The following is an 18,305-nucleotide window of genomic DNA, read 5'->3' on the forward strand; positions in this document are numbered from 1 at the left end:
CTGGGAGTTTATCCGCACTGCGGAATCCTGATCTGTATTGTGGCTGGATCCCACACATGGATTTCAGAGGCGCAGTGGAGCTTGGGAAGGCTGCTGTCCACGCAGCAGCTCTTGTGCGGGGGAACCTGAGAGGGGAGTGGAGGCAGAGCGGGGCTTGCTGCAGGCAGGAGGTGGTCCTGGAGGCGGAGTGGGGCTTCCTCTGCACTGCTGGGGAAGGAGACCACGGCTGCCGGGAGGGGCGCGAGTCTTGGCCAGCTCAGAGTGTCCAGCGAGCCCTTTGCATCTGGGAAGCCCTGGAAGTGGAGGGGTTTAAATGTGGGCTCTGTAAAGGCATGCCCAGCTCTGTCCGAGGTGTGGGGAGACTCAGATGGCGGCACTGAGTCTGAGTTTGTGTCTGTTCAGAGTGAGGCCACGCGCGTGCGTGCAGGTGTCTGTCAGTCTTGGATAAAGGGCCCAGTGACTCCCAGGCTGTGCAGCAGGAAGCTGGAGAGGCCAGGGAGTATGCAGGGTGCAGACAGGTAGGCAGGGCTGGCAGGTGACCAGGGCCTGCGCAGGGCCTGGCTTGGCTCTGTGAGCAGCTGGCTTCTTTGTCCTTGGCCTCCTTCCCAAGGTGAGTCCACAGCCGTGGCTCCTTCAAGCTCGTCCCTGTGGCCAAGCTGTGGGGAATGGCTGGGGTTGGACACTCAGTGTCCTATGGCCGCCCGGCCTTGCAGAAGGGCTCGCCACCTGTGCCTTCAGGGGTGCTGGGGTCTGTGGGTCTGGGTGCCGACGGGCTCCTGATGAGTGCAAATGTGGCTTGGGCCAGGGGCAGCCAGGGCCCCCATGGAGAAACCCACAGAAGAAAGGCCCCTGGCAGCAGCGTCCAACAGAACAGCCGCTGTCTTGGGAGGATTCTATTGGCTCCCCCAGGTAGGAGCCTGGGCGGGATCTAATTTGAATGCCAACCTTGCTCTGGTTTTCAGGCCGCCCCCTTCACATTCACTCTTAGCCCAGCCAGCTGTTCTGGGGGAGCCCTCACGTGCTGGGCCTGCTCCACGCGGCTCTGGGCACACCTGCGAGACACCTGAGCAGTCTTCCAGGCAGAGGGACCAGGAGGGTGTTTGAGTGTCCCCGGTAGTGTCCCCAGCACAGCAGGTTTGGGAGAATCATCGGAAGGCCTGGGAGAAAACTCAAGCACGACAGGTGCACAGAGGAGCCCGGGATAGAGCTCCATCTTCAAGGGGAAAATTGAAGACTGGCACAGCGGGGGAGGGGGGCAGGGGACGAGCCCTGGGGCCCTGTGCGGCCACAGGGAACAGGGGAGAGGCAGGTTTGCTGCGAGCCTTCTGTGAGGAAGGCGGCCTGTCAGCGGGCCCAGCCCGGCCCTGTGATTGGGGAGCGTGCACGGTGCTGCCGTGGAGACTGTTCCGGTGATGAGAGACCCACTGGTAAGAATTGAAGAGCCACACCACATCTAAGCTGGCAAGGCCAGGGAGAATGCGCTCCCGTGGTCCGGGTGGAAGACTGAGGCCCAGAATCACAGCATGGCCTGGCCACACCCCAGTGCGCATCTGTGATCATTGCACTAGTGGCGGCCATCCGCCCCGTGTCTGCAGTGCTAGAGACAGAAACCTGGACGTGCAGTCCCTTCTCCTGTGGTCTCCCCTGTGCCTGCCATCCCCAGGCCCAGTCACATGGCTGCCGAGTGTCCCCTGAGTCCCCCGACCCCTTCCTCCCTGGGCCATGGCTGCCGCCACCCCCACCCCCACCCCCGATCTCGATGCCTCCAAGCCAGTGCCCACCCCTGCCAGAGTGGCCGTCTTCATGCACAGGCTGCCTTGTTTCCAGCCCTTGGTTGCTGTCAGCATCAAGGTCCACACCCTGCCCTTCCTCCCTGGACCTACTCTGGTCCCCGCCCGGCTCAGCTGGCCCCGCGCCGCCCGTCGGGCCACCCCAGCCGGCAGGGCTGCCCTCGGTTCCCCATGGCGGCTTCTCTCCCTGCCTGCCTCCCTCACTTTGCTTCAACTCCAGGCTCCAACGTCAGTTCCTCCAGGAGTCTCCCTGAGCCCTAGCACTGGGAGATGACTTGTCCATCAAGGTCTCCTAGCTCCCTGCTGTGCTGTCTCTCCTCTCCTCTCCCCACCCCGAATTGTCGTCGTCCCTTGGCCGGCCTGCGTCCCCACACACTCCGCTCCACAAAGGAGGAACCGGAGCTGCCTTATCTGCCGCTGCCTTCCAGGGCCCAGAGCAGAATCCAGCACGCGGCAGGATTCAGCAAGAATTCCTTGGATTCATGAATGTACCTGGCTCTCTAAGCCCGACACTTGGCGTACACTGCCTCGTGCCAGCCTATGAGGGCCCTAAAAAGCTCTACAGATGACTGTAGCCCCGAGCTCTGAAGTCGGTGGCTGGAGGGCCTGCCCGCAGGGAGGGGCAGTGCTGAGCTACACCCAGGCCTCATGGTGTGCCCTTAGCTGCTGTGCTTGTCCAGCGGGATGGGCTGGGCTCTCCCACGGGTCTGTGGTCTCTGTGGCAACGCCGTGGCATGCCCAGAGTCAGGGAGCAACCTCTGTCCCATGGCCGAGGGGCGGGGCCGCCCTGGTGATCTGTGTTTTGTGAACCAGACTCTTCCAGTCACCCCCAATCTGAGTCACTGTGCAGCTGGGACCAGAGCCAGCCTTGCGGGACAACACAGTGCTTTGGGGGTTTTCTTCTTTCTTTGTCCCCTTCCTAAAAAGAATGAAAGAGGGGTGCAGAGACGGTGCCAAGGCGAGCCAGCTGGCTCCTGGGAGGCTGCAGGCAATGGTTGAGCTGGTGGGGGAGGGGGGGCAGGCTGGGGGCCCTGTCTGTCTGACAGCTCAGGTGGGCTCTGTTTCCACAGCTGGGCTTCACCACAGCTGCCCCTGTGCCGAGGCCCCGGGCAGCCCGTGGATAAGGAGAGGCTTTACGAGTCAAGGCTGGGTCTTTCGACCTCTGCGAGGCCTGTGCAGCCGAGCGCAGAGTGGCATGGCGGCCTCAGGGCAGGCTCTTCAGACGCCTCTTTCCTGTGTTGAGCACAGGGTCAGCCTCCAGAGCAGCCGTGTGGTCACTGCAGCAGCTGGTGACAAGGCCGGGTGAGGCCTGAGTGTGTCAAACCAGCCCTGCTTGGAATGGCCTGCGGGAGCCTGGGCAGAGGAGCTCTGCTGGGACTGTCCCCGGGCACTGCCCGCTACAGCCAGCAGGCACCGCTTCAGGGCTGAGCCGAGGCCACCTTTCTCTCCGGCTTCCCTGTGAAGGCTCGGAGCCAGGTTGCAGGGCCAGGGTTGGGAGGCACAGCTCCCAAGGTGGGGTCGAGGTTGTGCCTCCAAGAGGCGGGAAGGCAGTGGGGCTGGCCAGGTGCAAAGCCCACGCTCTTCCTGGAGCCAGGCCCCAGGGACCACTCCAGCCTCCTGTTGTCCCCAGCTTGGACTTTCCAGTAGCATCTCTTCTCCGTGACCTTGTGTGGGAAGATTCGGCCCCCGGGGCTGCCCTTGCTTGCCATTCGCCCCCATCCTGTGCTCTCCCAGGAAGCACCAACCCTTGGGGTTTTGAGAACTTGGAGAGCACTGAGATTGACCTCTATTTCTGCCTTGGCACCATGGGTGGCGCTTCCCTGCCAAGAGCCCAGGTGCCCTGTGCCGGCTTCGAGGAGGGCTATGGCCAAGGAAGCTGGCTCCACAGGACAAGGGCTCAGGCCTGCACAGTGTCCACACTGGCTCTCAGAGGCCGCTGGAGCCCTGTGCTGATGTACGAGGGGAGCCAGACTCAGCGCAACGTGCCGCCGCAGCCTGGCAGCCGGCGCCACCCTCGGCATGGGAGGGGGAAAGAATTGGAAGTCTCACCCACCCTGAGAAACAGCATGGGGTTGCTCAGCCCAGATCTGGAAAGCCTGGGCAGACCCAGTGCAGGCTGCCCGCCTGCTGGAGGAGGAAGGCCCAGGCAGTTCCCCGGGGTCCCATGAGCGTGAGCCATGGCCTGGGACGCTGGCCGCCCCGCTCTGCTTCCCCAGGTGAATCTCTGTAGGTTTTCTGAGCTCTGAGACCTTGGTTCTAGTCCAGACCGGAGCCGGGCTCCCTGCCTGCACCTGGGACAGGGAGAACCTGGCGGACTCCTGCTGTCCCCCATGCACAGTCTGCTCCGTGTCTGCCCCACCAGCCAGGCCTTCCTTGGGAATCAGAGCCCTCTGCGAATCTCTGCTTCTCGCTCCAGCTCTGAGCTTAGTGAAGGCACGGGAGGTGGAGGCCGCCCTGTAGGCTCTGCACGCCGCTGGCCCATCAGGAGCAGCGCTGAGCCAGGAGCCCTCCTGCCCTGCACCGTCCACCCTGGGACGTTCAGCCCTGCAGGAAGGTTGTGACCCTGAGCACAGTACTTAACCTCTCTGAGCCTCCACTTCCCACTCTGGAATGGAGATAGCCCGGAACAGAGATGGTTGCCATGAGAGCTGAGATAATGTGTCTAAAGCTGAGCAAGGCGAAGGAGAGAGGCAGCTGCTCCTGGGTGCTTCGGGCGGTGCCTGGCCCATGGCAGGCCTTGAGCTAACAGTTACTGACAGTGCGGGTGGGGGGGCGGGGTCTGGCCTGTGGGGTTGGGCCCCCCTGAGATTTTGATCTTGGTGGGGAGAGGGCGTGAGCTGAACCTCCTGGCTGGGGCCTGGGGGTGGGGAGGTGTCCCCAGCTCCGTGCTATTTGGGGCAGAGGTGGGGCTGTGCCTCCTGGCTAAAGGCAGGTTTGGCCAGGTCTCTCTGCACGGTCCCCCCTTTTACTCCTCCTGTGTGGACTCCCACTCGACTCCCTGTTTTTCTGCTGCCACGACTGAGGAGGGTAGTTCTGGGGAGATGGGGTCATTCTCCTGCCTGGCCTGTTCCTCCCTGCTGCTCCTACACAGCTGCCCAGAGAGCAGCGCCAGAGAGAGGCAAGGTGGGCAGCCCCCGGCGGCCATCCTGATGGCCATCCCATGACAGGAGGGAGCGCAGGAGGCGGGAGACTTAGGGCCACCCACCCCCGGTTCCTGAGATCTGTAGCTACAGCCAGCCAGTAGGGCAGGGCGAAGACAGACTCAGCAGGAACACTCAGTTCAGCAGGTGCCCTGTGCACTACCCCTCGACATGCACGCTTGGGCTTCAACTGAGAACCATCCAGAGGCCTGGCCCTGGACAAATGGCTTTGTGGACACAGGGAAAGGAATTTAAAACAAAAGCAAATAACAGCGTCAGTCATACACACGTGGCTGATGCATTTAAAGGGAAGTCCATCCGTGGCATTCCGTGCTTGTTAGAGGATCTTGAAGTTCACTCCCAAAAGCTTCGTGGAAGGCAGATCCTAGCCCTGGCGTGGAGCTGTGGTTGTTCACAACCGAGCAGGATCCTTCCTTGGCGCGTTCGTCCATTTCACGGGTGCTGGAACCGAGGCCCTGGGCGGGGAAGGGTCTTGCCCCAGGCCACGCTGCTTGTGAGTGCAGAGAGCCCTGCCTGCTGCAGACCACAGGGCTGGGAACATGTGCGCTGCTTCTCGCTGAACTGGCCGCCTGTCCGTGGCTGCCCTGATCGCATCTGAACGTGCCGAGCGTTCTACTTCATTCTCTCAAAGTCCACTCTTTATGTCAAGAGGCCTTTTCCAGGGCAGTGAGCAGAGACCCAGGACTTGAACCCAGGCTGAGACTCTCTGCCCCCAGAACCTTAACCCCAGCTGGCCCTGGCACTGTTTCTTCAAGGCAGTGGAAACCTAAGAAACACCTGTCTCCCGGAACGGCCCTGCCTTTCCCTTCCCTGGAGACTGGCTGCTAATCCCTGGAGTGGGTGGTGGTGGAGCTGGGCCTGGGGTGGGGCTGGGCCTGGGATGGGGTTGGGGGTGGGGGTGGGACGCGGTAGAGCTGGGCCCCAGGGGTGGGGGTGGGAGGTGGTGGAGCTGGGCTCGGGGTGGTGGTGGGAGGTGGTGGAGCTGGTCCCTCCATCATGGCTCCCGTGAATGTGCTGTTTCCAGGAGGCATCGCCCCAGCTGCCCCCTCTCCCCAGGGCTGCAACAAAGTGAGCAGGTGCGGCATGAGTTAGCACAGAATCTAGGAAGTGTGCAAGTGGCGGTCTTGGCCATACCACCTATTTTAGAGACCATTTTCAGGTCTCTAAAAATGATGTCATTTCTACTCTCCTGGCATTCAGCTGTCCATGAAAAAATAGGGAAATGCCCTCTTTCTTTGGGTGTGAGCCTCTGGCCACAGTATCCGTGTTCCCTGGGAGCTGGTCAGAAACATAGCGCCTGCACGTGACTGTGCCTTGTCACACGATCCCAGGTGAGCCTGCATGCGGGCATGTCCAGAAAGGGCTGCCAGCTGGGCCTGGACCCAGCCCCTCATTGCCCTCCCCCCACCAACAGTGTCTTGCTCTGTGCCTGAGAGCTTGGGGGTCTCCAGTGCCTGTGTCAGTGCTCCAATCACTCTTTCACCTTGAGGGAGCCCTGAGCCACAGGTGTGCGGTACACAGACAGCCACAGGTGGAGGTGACCTTGGGTGGGCTGGGAGGATGCTCAGGTTTGCTGTGGGCTTGAGAGTTGTTGCGTTTTGCCATGGCCGATGGCCTGGCTGCCTTTGATGCCTCCGTGCCTGGCCGAGCCACACCCAGGCAGAGCCCGCGACCTCGGGCTCCTGGACTAGAACAGCCCTCTCCGTGGGGTGTGGGTTGATTAGCAAGGTTAAATTCCACACATACCCCCTTCAGCCACCCTCACAGCCCATGCCTGCGTGCTGTTCACTGTCCTGGAAAACACCCCAGCGTGTGTCCCAGGTGCCCTCCAGCGCCAAGGGACCACTGGAGGATGACAGTGAGCCGATTCTGAAGGTGGCTCTCTCGACTCCGTCTTCCCCTGACCAGGGCCCCGACCCCCAGCCTAAATTCAAGGATAGGGTCCGCCTGGGGAGCTGAGCGGGGGCCTGAATGCCCAGGACAGGTGCACACAGGGGTCCTGGGGCTCCCCCGAGGCTCGAGCTGCCTGCTCACAGTGAGGTACGAACTCCAGGATGTGGGGCCACAGGGTGTTCTTGGGCCAGTGTGGGGAAGGGCTCTGTGCAGAGTGTATAGATCTGCCCGGGTCAGGTCACCTCTGGGCCCCGCATTGCCAGCCTCGGTCCCACTGTGCATCCTGTCACCTATGTGGATTCCTGCCTCTCCTCCATCCTCACGTCAAGGGAGTGCCCCGTGGCTCCCAGCTCCCTGGGCCCAGGATGCAGCCTGCTCTGCTCACTTGCCTCCCCGAGAGGTCATTCCACCTCCTGCATCCGACATCCTCCCCTGTCAGTCCTTGCCTTCTACTTTGGGAACTTCCTGTCCTTTCCCTCTGTAGCCCCTGCCTTTGGAGTGACAACTGAGAAGGCCCTCTGTGAGCTGGAGGCCCCCTCGAGGCCGCAGGACCCAAGGGTGGGGAGACGCATTCAGGGTGTCAGCCCCAGGGTTACCTGGCTGCGCTCACACCCTCGGTGCTCTGGCCCATCTGTTCGTGAGCTGTGGATTGCTGGTTTTATTACGAAGGGGCTCTGTCTCCCCTCTTTCTCCACAGATGGCTGCACCTCCCACCTGCCCGAGCTTCCTCAGGGTCCCCTCCCCCAGCCCTGCCCTTCCTCATCTCTGTCCCTCCTCTGGTCCCAGGTGCATCTCGGATTTCCCTGTTCTTGGCAAGTGGACGTTCACCGTCTCCCTGCCAGTTTGCCCACCTGTAAGAGGTGACGGTAGTACGCATCTGGTTGTTTCAGACATTCCTGTTAATACAAAAAGGACCTGACACATAGATAGGACCAAGCACATGCTGAGAGTCCCAAATATGGAAATCCAAAACCTGAAATGCTCCAACTTCTTGAGCATCAACATGACGTCACACATGGGAAACCCCACACCTGACCTCCTGTGACAGTTGTGGCAAAATACAGGTGCACTAAAAATACTGTATAAAATCACCTTCAGTGGTGTGTTTAAGGTGTATGTGAAAAGTTTATTGCATGTTTAGACTTGGGTCATATCCACACACACACACACACACACACCCAAGACATCTCATTACGTTCATGCCAGTGGTCCAAAACAGAAAGTCAATCCCACACATTCCTCTCCCAGAGCATTTTGGATGAGGGTGCTCGGCCTGCCCAGGGCATTATCATCACTCCCATTGCCTGGTGGACCCACTTGCCATTTCCTTCTGAGTTTCTTTCCCTTGGCCTGTGCACATGCCCAGCCCCCGCCACCCCCCATCACTGCCCCCCCACCGTAAAACACCTTCCCTCTGCCCTCTCTTTGTGTGTCTCATGCTTCCCAGTGCAAGCTGTCCGGCTTCTCCGTCTCTGTCAGTCACCTCGGTCACGGGTCGCTGCTGCCGCCTGTGGCACTTCCCGGTCCTTGTCCTCAGCAGCTTTCATTGCAGTGGTGCTGGGGCTGGGGCCACTTTAGACCAGAGATGGGAGGGCTGTGTCTGGGGAGGGAAGGCTCAGAGGAGCCCAGACTGGATGGGGGGTAAGGGGAGATGGGGAAGCTGTCGGCACCTTGGAGGCTGGAGTAGGCAGTGGGCCTGGGCGTGGTGGGCCTGCAGGGACAGCTGGAAGGCCGCCTGGCTGAGGCAGTTCTGACTGTGAGGGCTGCGGCCTGGGGTCCTCGCAGGGCCTCCATCTCTCCTGCCTCTTCTGTTTCCTGAACAACAGAACTCTCCGAATTCCTCATGCCTGCTTCGCCCTCTTCGCTCCTGTCCCGTACATCCAGCTGCTGCCTGGGCTGCGACCCCTCGCTGTTCTCCCTAGCACCCGCCCAAGACTGAGCAGGACACGCCCCTTTGCTCCACCCCAGACCGGCTCCTCAGCTTCTCACCTGCCACTCCTCTGACCAGTGCCACCCTTCCTGCAGTGACCAGGTGGTGCCTTGTCCTCTCTTGGTTCCTCCGGGGGCTGGGCCCTGCTCAGGCACATGTGTGTGCGAGAGCTGACAGTGGCACCAAGTGACAGCGAATGCCCTGGTCCCCGTGCACCTGTCCATATCTACAGGACAGCAGATGTGGGAGAAGGCTGCTTAACCAAGGGGCCCAGGTGAGATGGGCCTGGTGACCAGCAGGTCAGGAAGGCATCGGCTCCCCGGGTGCATCAGAGGGGCCCTGAAGCTTTGGCAAAGAGCAGCGGCTGAGCCGTGCCATGGGAGGCCTCGGGCTGACGGCCCTGCAGAGGGCTCTGCAGAAGAGGCGGCCGTGGGAGCTTGGGGGGCCGTCCTGGGGCAGGTCCGGGGCTTGTTCACCCTCCAGGGTCCGGCACCCGGCCAGGTTTCCCGCAGGAATGAATTGCTCATAGCCTCTGCAGCTGTGGCAATGACATAGCCAGTGGGGATGGGGCATCACCAGACTCCTGCAGCAGGAAGCTTTGTCCAAGCAGAAACCACCGGGTGGATGAGGGCTGGGCTCAGGTGCTGCCACACCCCGAGGGGAGCTGGGCAAGGAGGGGCGTGGGCAACATCAGCCCTTCTGTGGCTGAGGGACACTCCTGATGGGCACGTGTGTCCTCATCTATGGCTCTCTGGGGGCATCTCGTCCCTGTCCCCATGTTATCACCCAGCACACCAAGGCTCTCAGGCCCAGCAGCTCACACAGCTGGCCCTGGATTCCGTCCTCTGGGTTCCAGGTCACAGTGGTCCATGTTCCTCTCACACTACCACGTTGGCAGGCTTACGTGGGATCTTACCTCCCTGTTACAGCCCCCAGTCCTCGGGGGTGAGGGTTCATCTGCTCACTCCCCCTACTGGGTCAGTTAAACATCTGGGTGACAGCTGACGGATTTCTTCTTCAAAAGGTTTTATTTGTTTATTTATTTATTCATTTGAAAAGCAGACTGAGAGAGAGGGATCTTCCATCCACTGTTTCACTCCCCAAATGGCTGCACCAGCCAAAGGTCAGGAAGTCCATGCCGGTCTCCCATGTGGGTGGCAGGGATCCAAGCACTTGGGCCATCCTCCGCTGCCTTTCCAGGTGCATTAGCGGGAAACTGGATCAGACACAGAGGAGTCAGCACTCCAACCAGCGCTTCAATAGGAGACGCTGGCGTCCAGAGTGGGGGCTTAACCCGCTGCACCACAGCACTGGCTGATGGATTTCCCCTTGGCAACGGTGTGTTCTCCGGTGTCCCACAGCTCTTGGGAGAACCAGGGGACCTCAGCGTGCAGCCTTTGGACGTCTGCTGACCGACCATGCCGGTCCCCCACGCCCACCTTTCCCAATCCCTCTGCTTTTCTCAGTGGCACTGACACCTGTCTCCTGTCACCCTCCTGGACAGCGCATTCCTTCACAGTCCATCGGGAGTAGCCTGGGGTGGGGGCCAGTTCTGGACCCCCAGGGGCCCTCAGAACCTGCGGACATTGCAGAATTGAGAGGGGTTAACCTGGAGGAGGTGACCCGAGGCCCGTATGATTGATGTCTCCAGGAAGGGGGCTTTAAACGCAGGGACGCTGATGGCTGCAGAGAGTGCATGTGGAGATGGAGGCGGAGAAGGGCGATGCTTCCACAAGGGATGCCAGTGACTGCCGGAAACACCTGCTGCTGGGCAGGAGGCATGGCAGAGCCTGTCTCGCGGCCTCGGCGGGAGCCCAAGTGCCAGCCCCCCCGACCACCAATCACCTTTGTTTCAAGCCACCCAGCTGTGGTGCTCAGCTAAGGCAGCGTCAGCCGGCTGACAGAGGGGCCTGGAGCGAGGAGCCCACTGCTCAGGTCACGACTGGGAGAGTGCTCCAGCAAGCGTGGCTCACGGGATAGCCTCACCCCGTGCCCTCTCCACCACGTGGCACCATTGGAGACACAGGCTGTGTGTGTCCCTGGGCCACGGTCTGCTCTGGGACTATGGGGAAGGGCTGAGGGTGGCAGTGACGTGGTGTAACGAGGCAGCTGGTCTGGGTCTGAGGGAGCCGGAAGTCCCTGCAAGCCCCAGTGGCGTGCTACCCCATACCTGTCCATCAAAACGCCCCCTGTCCCAGGATGCACCTGTTTCATCCGGGACCTAGAAAGGGGAGATGCCATGAAAATTAAGCTGCCCTTAGGATTTATGGAGGCATCATAAAATCCCCAGGTGGTTTCATGTTTGCAAAGTTCTTCCCAAAACACACATACGTCATAAAAGAGGCTGGGAGTGGAGAGAGTTCCCTTCTCGCTGTGGACCACGTGGACTGTGGGTGAGGTGCTCCTCGGGTTTTCTCTGTCTGCCCCTGCTTTGGGGCAGCCCTTTGGCCCACCCACTCCATGTGTGGATGCTTTCTCTCTCACCGTTAGGTGCTGGGCCCGGCTGTGTGCGCTGCTGTGTCTCCGCTGAGGATCCTTGTCTGTGTGAGACGAGGACCTGGAGTGGAGACACGCAGCTGCTCCTGCCCAGTCAGTCCCCGGCCACTCGGGGACGTTGGCACACCACATGCTGCTGCCTCCTCCCTCCCCTGCACCCCCAGACCTTCCTCCAGGTCTCCCAGAGGCGCGGAGGGCAGAGATGCCTGGAGTTGGTAACGCAGGGGCTTTGCTGTCCTCCAGGGCAGAGAGGCGGGGTGGGGGAGAGGGAGGCACAGCCACTGACGCTGGCTCCTTCTGGAGGGGCAGAGAGCCTGGAGCCAGCTCTGCTGGGTGCCTTCCCCAGGAGCTCCTGCCATGTGCCTTGCTGCCCTGGCCCCCGTGCAGGTGCTGGGATGTGGTGGCTTAGCAGCTCAGTCGCTGGCTGAACGCAAACACCGTTTCTTACCTGCTCCTACCAAGGACAAGCACACGCCTTCCGCCGCCTTCATTTTCCTCCTGTTGCCCCTGCGAGGCTGCCGGATGTTTGGGTGCCCAGCTCCCATAACAGGTGCAAGCATGTGCGCGTGGCAGAGGATGGGAAAGCAGCCACGCTGTCTCCTGTGAGGCTGGAATGGGCAAAGCTGTGCCTCCCCTCACCACAGGGCTCGGTTTTGGGGCGTGGGAGGGGGCGGTTACCTTTGCTGAGCACAGAGGTTCGTGGAAAAGCATGGGTGATTTGCCCGGGAGTGTGGGCCTGCTTTTTTCTGGAAGTGTGACTTGGGGCAGGACAGTGTTCAGCTTTCTCATGTATAAAATGGAAACATGGGCTGGGGCTGTCTGAATACCTCAGGCTCTGGTGGACCATGGTTCTCTGAGGGGCCCGCCTGGTCCTCCCACTAACAGGCCAGTGCCATAGGGAATGGCTCTGGACCTCTGTGACAATGTGTCTAGCCTGTGAGTCTTTGGGGGTACAATCAAACCTTGGCAACACCTGAGCACCCTTTCCCAGTTCCTTGCTGCCCTTCAGCCCCACCGGACACCCGGCCGCAAGGGATCCAGTACTCAGGGGAGGCACAGGCTCAGCGGCAGCAGCTTCAGGTGCTCCCGTGGTCCTGCCCCCTCACCCTCCTGACACTCAAGCTGCGTGGCCTGACCTGCTCCCACCTGTCCACTGGTCCTCACTGGCCAGCTCCTCTTTCCTGCGGCACTGCCCCAGCACCCTGGACCTGCAGAGTTCTCCCCCTGCTGGACCCTCTATGGAGGGGGCAGCGGGAAACGGGGAAAAGGAGCCAGGGCCTGATGGGGTCGGGACTGCCCCCTGCTCCCTCCTCCTCCCTGGTGAATGCTGCTGTTCCCACCCCTTAGCCGGGGACCAAGTGCCTGGGTGGCATCACACTCCCCCTCTGCCACATGGTGGCCCAGGTTTGCCTGGTATACACCTGCTGTCAACCACTTGGAAGAAATCCGGTAAAAGGGACGGTGGCCAAAGCGTGCCCCAACCTGGGTGGCCCCCTCCCCGACTGCAGGCTTCTGTGGCTGGAAGGGCGCTGTGGGCATCTCTGATGGACAGGTGTCCTCCGGCCAACGTGGTCATCACGGCATGGCCACCACAGCCCTGCTCCGCTCCCAGTGCCGTGCAGGCAGAGCGCACACCCTGAACTTAGTCCCCCCATCCCAGTGAGAACATCCAGAAGAAATGCTTTTTGTCCCTACCCCCACCCCTGGATCAGTCTCGCGGCACCCTTTGCAATAGCGGAGACCTCAAGGACGGTCCCTGACACAGGGACGCACGATGGGGCTGGAGAATGGCTCCGTGGCGCGCCCCTGGGCTGGGACTGTGATTTCATTCCCGCTGCACCACACAGACCCTGTCCTGGGATCGGGTCGGGGAAGTGCATTGTAAGAGACGGGAAGGGCAGCATTTCCAGGCTGGGAGGCGCAGTGGGCATTGCCTTGATGCCTCCCCCGCCCGAAGGACCCCTCCCACAGCTGGCCCTTGCCCGTGATGATGGCCTTTCCGCCTTCCTCCCAGCTGCGGCACCGCTGCCATGAGCTGGCCTCTGTCCCCGGGGCTCCGGCCCACCCTGCGTCGCTCCCTGCACCCCTGCAGCACATGCAGGGCCTGACGCCAGGAGGCTGCCGAGCAGAGTGGCCAGCGCGCCGACCGCATCGATCACAGGCAGGGTTCTTGGCCTTTCTGCCGTCCCCCAGGTGGAGGCGTTCGGTGGAGCGCCTAGCAGGATCCCTGCCCCGTGACCCTGGATCGGCATTGAGACGCCATTCCCTCCTAGGTGCACACACCCCTACTGGGCTCTCTCTAGCTGCTGCTTATCCTGACCCACTGGGCGTGCGCCCTGTGCTATCTCAAGCCCCCAGCGCCCACCCAGCCTTTCAGAAATGCTAGGTTTAACTTAGGCAACGTTAAGACTGCTTGTGATGCCTGAATCCCATGACGGAGTGCCTGGTTTCAGTCCCAGCTCTGCTCCTGGTTCTAGCTTCCTGCTGACGCGTACATGGGGAGGCAGCAGGTGACAGTTTAAATAATTGAGTCTCTGACACCTGGCTTCCGCCTGGCCCAGCCCTGCCTGCTGGGGGCAGCTGTGGAGTCAGCCAGCAAAAGGAAGATCTCTGTCCGTCTGTCACTCTGCCTTTCAAATAAGTAAGTAAATTTTTGAAAAGGAAATGCTAAACTTAGGGTTTCAATGAATACGGTTTGTTCTAGAGTTCTGTTTCGGCCTGGGTTAAGCTTCGCACGCTTCGCTTTCCCATGTCATCAGTGAGAACTGCTTCCAGCCTTGTTTCTGTCTCCCCTCTTCTTCTGATGATTGCAGGCAAAGCCAAGAGGAAAGGGAGTTCCCCCTAGCTTGTTGCTATGTGGTGGAGGTGGGCGTTGCAGCCAGGTGTCTGGGGTCAGCCCCTGCTCTGCTGCTGACTTGCTGTGTGACTTTGGGTGTGTTACCTAACCCCTCTGTGCAGCAGCCCCCTCACCTGTGAACTGAGGCATCATTTCTCGGAGCACGCATCCGTTAGGGTTGCTGTGAGGAGCTAATGAGCCCATCTGGTACTGGGCCTGGTGCATCCCGTATCTATGCAGATGCTCGTTGACTTAGACGTGGCTTCTGCTCCAGAATCCTATCGGAAAATGCGTGCAACATGCCCAGCCGGGAGTACTCATAGCCCAGCCTCGCTGGCCTTCAGTGCGCTCGGAGCACTCACAGTGCGCTCAGAGCTGGGCAACAGCACCTGGCGGAAAGCCCATGTATAATGAGTGTTGAAAAGCTCCTGTAATTGGCTGAGGGTCATGCAGAAAGTGGAGAAGAGAAAGGGTGCATGGGTACACATTTGCACCATTGTGAAGTAAAAAAGCTGGACGTCAAACCATCAGTAAATTCAGGACGATGACAGTGTCACCATCATTGTCTTCCTGGAGCGTCCGAGGAGGGGGGAGGAGCAGAGGCCCAGAGCTGGGAGAGCTGGGTTCAGGCTCTAGCCTTGGCCCTGACGCTGGCGTGCTCTGGGTCTCCCCGTCAGAGGGCAAGGGGGCTCCCCACGCGGTGGCTCCACGGCCCCGGGGGAGAGGGGCCAAGGAGCCCGCACCCCGGCTAAACCTGTCCTTTCCTCTGCAGGCACACCTTCTGGCAGTTCCGCCACGAGAACCCCAAGACCAGGGTGGGGGGCCCGCCCCCTGAGGGGCTCCCTGGCTTCAACAGCGGGGTGATGCTGCTGAACCTGGAGGCCATGCGCCAGTCCCCGCTCTACAGCCGCCTGCTGGAGCCCGCGCAGGTGCAGCAGCTCACGGACAAGTACCGCTTCCGCGGCCACCTCGGGGACCAGGACTTCTTCACCATGATCGGCATGGAGCACCCCGAGCTCTTCCACGTGCTCGACTGCACCTGGAACCGGCAGCTTTGCTCCTGGTGGAGGGACCATGGCTACAGTGACGTCTTCGACGCCTACTTCCGGTGCGAGGGTCACGTCAAGATCTACCATGGGAACTGCAACACCCCCATCCCAGAGGACTAGTCCGTCCTCGCCTGCCACGTCCCCGGGACCCCCAGATCCAGGGAGGAGGGGGCACGCCTCGGACAGACCCAGGGCAGGTCTGAGCGCATGCGGGGACACTGCAGAGGCGCCTCCCGTGGTCAAGGTGCTGCACGCTGCCCACTTGCTGCTCCACGTCCTGATGCCACTCAGCCAGGACTGGCCTGGGCGTTGCTGGTGCTTGGGACATCTCCCTCCAAAATGGCCATGTGGACATCTGCCCGTGAGCCAAGGAGCAGGGCTGAAGAGAAGGAAGGAAAAACCTGGTTCCTCTTCCCTGCAGCCCCCGGGAATGGAGAGCCTTTTAAGAACCAGCCCCTCTCGGAACAAATATAGATGCCGCTTCAATTGACAGGCTCTGGTTTTGCTAAAGAACAAACAGTACTGCGGCAGCTCCCAGTGAGCTCCAAAGGATTGGACCCGGGTTCTAACAACCAGCCGAATCCCAGCCTGCAGACGCCAGGCCTCCACAGTCTCACCTGGGAGGCCGTGTGCTTGGTCCCACGGCACTTGGTGCGGGGTGAAGTTGGCCACCTGCTTGGGGAAGGCTCTGAGGGCCACGTAAGCAAAGTAGGCCCATTACTGAAGCAGTCACAGCTGCTGTCTTCCGGCTGCATCCCAGAAGCCACCTCGTTATCTCGTGTTCCTCCAGCCCAGCTCCAGGCGACCAGACTATGTTCGGAACCCAGCCCACCGTCAAGAGCAGAAACTGGCCACCCCTGAGGACGTGCGATGCCGTTGTCCGGGCCAGGGATGCTCATCTTAAGGAGGTCCGCAGTCGTCCACAGGAGCAGCCATGTGGGCTGGGAAGGGGTGTCGCTCATAGGCTTGTAAGCATTCCTGTCTCTGGGTTTAAGTAGAAATCTATATCTCTTGCGACTTTGTCACGGCCCACGCCGGACCTGTACCCTAATAGAAATTAGAGTTTCGTATCTTTATTGCTTTTTTGATGGGTTCTCCTGTATGTAAGCTGCAAACTTGAACCCCCTGGTGGTCCATTTCGTGTAGCCCAGCCCCAGCCCTGGGGGACACTGTTGTGGGGTCTTCATCTTAACTGTGTTTCAAGTTCATTTACTTCTTGGCTCTCCACCACGAGGGAGACTAGCTAATAAAGGATCTTTGAGAACCCAGCGATTCGCGCTGCCTGTCCTTGGCTCCCTGTTTTCAGCCACATGCACGTTCTGGATGATGTGTTGACGGATGTCATTCAGAGCTCCCCTGCCAGCACCCGCGGTTGAGTGCACTGCCGTCTCTGAGGACCGGAAGAAGGGCGTGCCTGGACAGGTAACAGGGAAGGTAGGACCGTTGCATTATGCTCGTAGGAAAGAATCATGTCGGCCCAGGTACTAACAGGCCCAGGGGCAGCCCCTCCCTTCTCGCCCTCAGCCCACTTCTGCCTGACCCTCTGCTGGGGCAGAATCCGTCAGCTCTCTTGGTAACTTGATTTCCTTTTTATTGCCAGCAATTATTGATGGCCTGCTGTGTGCCGAGCACTGATAATATCAATATGCTATTGATAATAGTTGTCAGAAACTCAGGATGATTTCAATTCTCAAATGTGTAGTGAGAAAACAAGAGATGTGGACAGGGAGTCGTGCACCGTGGTGCTTGTCACAGCAGTTTCCGGGAAGACAAGGCTGCAGACAACTTACAAAGTTGACTAGGAAGTGGGTAAATACATGATGCAGCTGGATACTGGAATACTTTTGAAATGGAAAACCACATTTTTGGAGCAGCGTTTCATGCCCTGGGAGATGCGTGCAGTGTGCTATTAATGGAAGAATGCAAGATGTAAGGTTATATATATGTAGGGTGTGATCCTAACGTTCAAGATTATATGTATGTGTGTATTTGTAGGTAAACAGACTTGACATATGTGTATTATAAAGAGAGCGTGTGTTCTGCTTTATTTCATTACTTTAACTCCTAAAAAAGCCATATGTTTCAGATACCACATTTAAAAATAACGATTTTCATGGAGAAACACGTGGATTACAGGCCAGAGAACTTTGGGCCGACGATAACAGAGGTGTCTGCTGCGGCGATTCTGGTCATGCTGGCGTCTGTGCGCTGCTGAGTGTTTTTGTTATTTCCAGGAGAAACGGTGACCTGGGTAGTTAAAATGTGCGGAAGCCACATCAGACCTTATTTCCTTTCCTCACTCCTCTTTGCGCTCACTCGGGAGCTTGTCCTGCCCTGTCCCCAGGGCCTTGACCTCGCAACGCCATGGTGAACAGCAGAGTGACACTCAGCAAGAGACCCAGCCAGACTGAGGAGGCGCCGCGGCGTCCCCACGCCTCTCCCGGGGTAGACCCGATGCATCACGCGGTGCTGACTCGTACTTGGCTCCGCCTGGAATCAGCGGCACACAAACCTAACTGACGGCGCTGTGAGCACTCACTGTCGACAGTGCACCTGTGGGTATATAACTGAAAAGAGGACATTTATGGGCACCGGATTAAGGTGCTTTTTATATAGTTCTGCATTTTACATGTGTTGCATAGTGACTATTAACTAATTAAATAATAAATGCCACACGCCTCCCCAGTTACAGAGAAGCATGGTGCCAGCCACTTTGCAGCCCCTGGCTGGCCGTGGTCGACATCACCCAATGGAAGATATATTCTAGGCCAACTAGGTTCAGGGTCTCCAACTTCCCCCACAGATGCCCTAGTTCCGTAAATAAAAGTCATCTAATAATAGCGGCTCCACACCCTGCTTTTATTTCTCAGATAACTGTTGTCTTTTATGTGTACACAAAGTCCGCTCCGCAGATGGAAATGGCTTGGAGAGACGCATTCTTGTACGTGTGTCAAAGCACTGACAGTCACATCCCACGCAGGCCATGAAGACACGTGGGTCCGGCAGGTTCCCAGCCTGCAGCGCCCAGGAGGCGAGCACAGCACCTGCCCTGACTGACGGGCAAACCCCTGCCCACTTGAACTCAACTCCCCGGCTGAGCTCAGCCTGGCAGGCCCAGAAGCCAGGCTACTCAATCTGGAGTTGGGCGGG

General features: G+C 59.7%; 1 protein-coding gene across 1 annotated transcript in view; it reads left to right on the top strand.

Moving 5' to 3' along the window:
- The window catches only part of XXYLT1 (xyloside xylosyltransferase 1), a 158,275-nt gene extending 140,306 nt beyond the window's left edge, over positions 1–17,969 (top strand). The window contains exon 4 of the mRNA XM_062210008.1: positions 14,879–17,969. Within this exon, the coding sequence (XP_062065992.1) occupies positions 14,879–15,275 (397 nt within the window). The 3' untranslated portion in view covers positions 15,276–17,969. The remainder of the gene's footprint in view (positions 1–14,878) is intronic.
- The last annotated feature ends 336 nt before the right edge of the window (positions 17,970–18,305 follow it).

Source organism: Lepus europaeus, chromosome 2, assembly GCF_033115175.1.
Source record: "Lepus europaeus isolate LE1 chromosome 2, mLepTim1.pri, whole genome shotgun sequence".
NCBI lineage: Eukaryota > Metazoa > Chordata > Mammalia > Lagomorpha > Leporidae > Lepus > Lepus europaeus.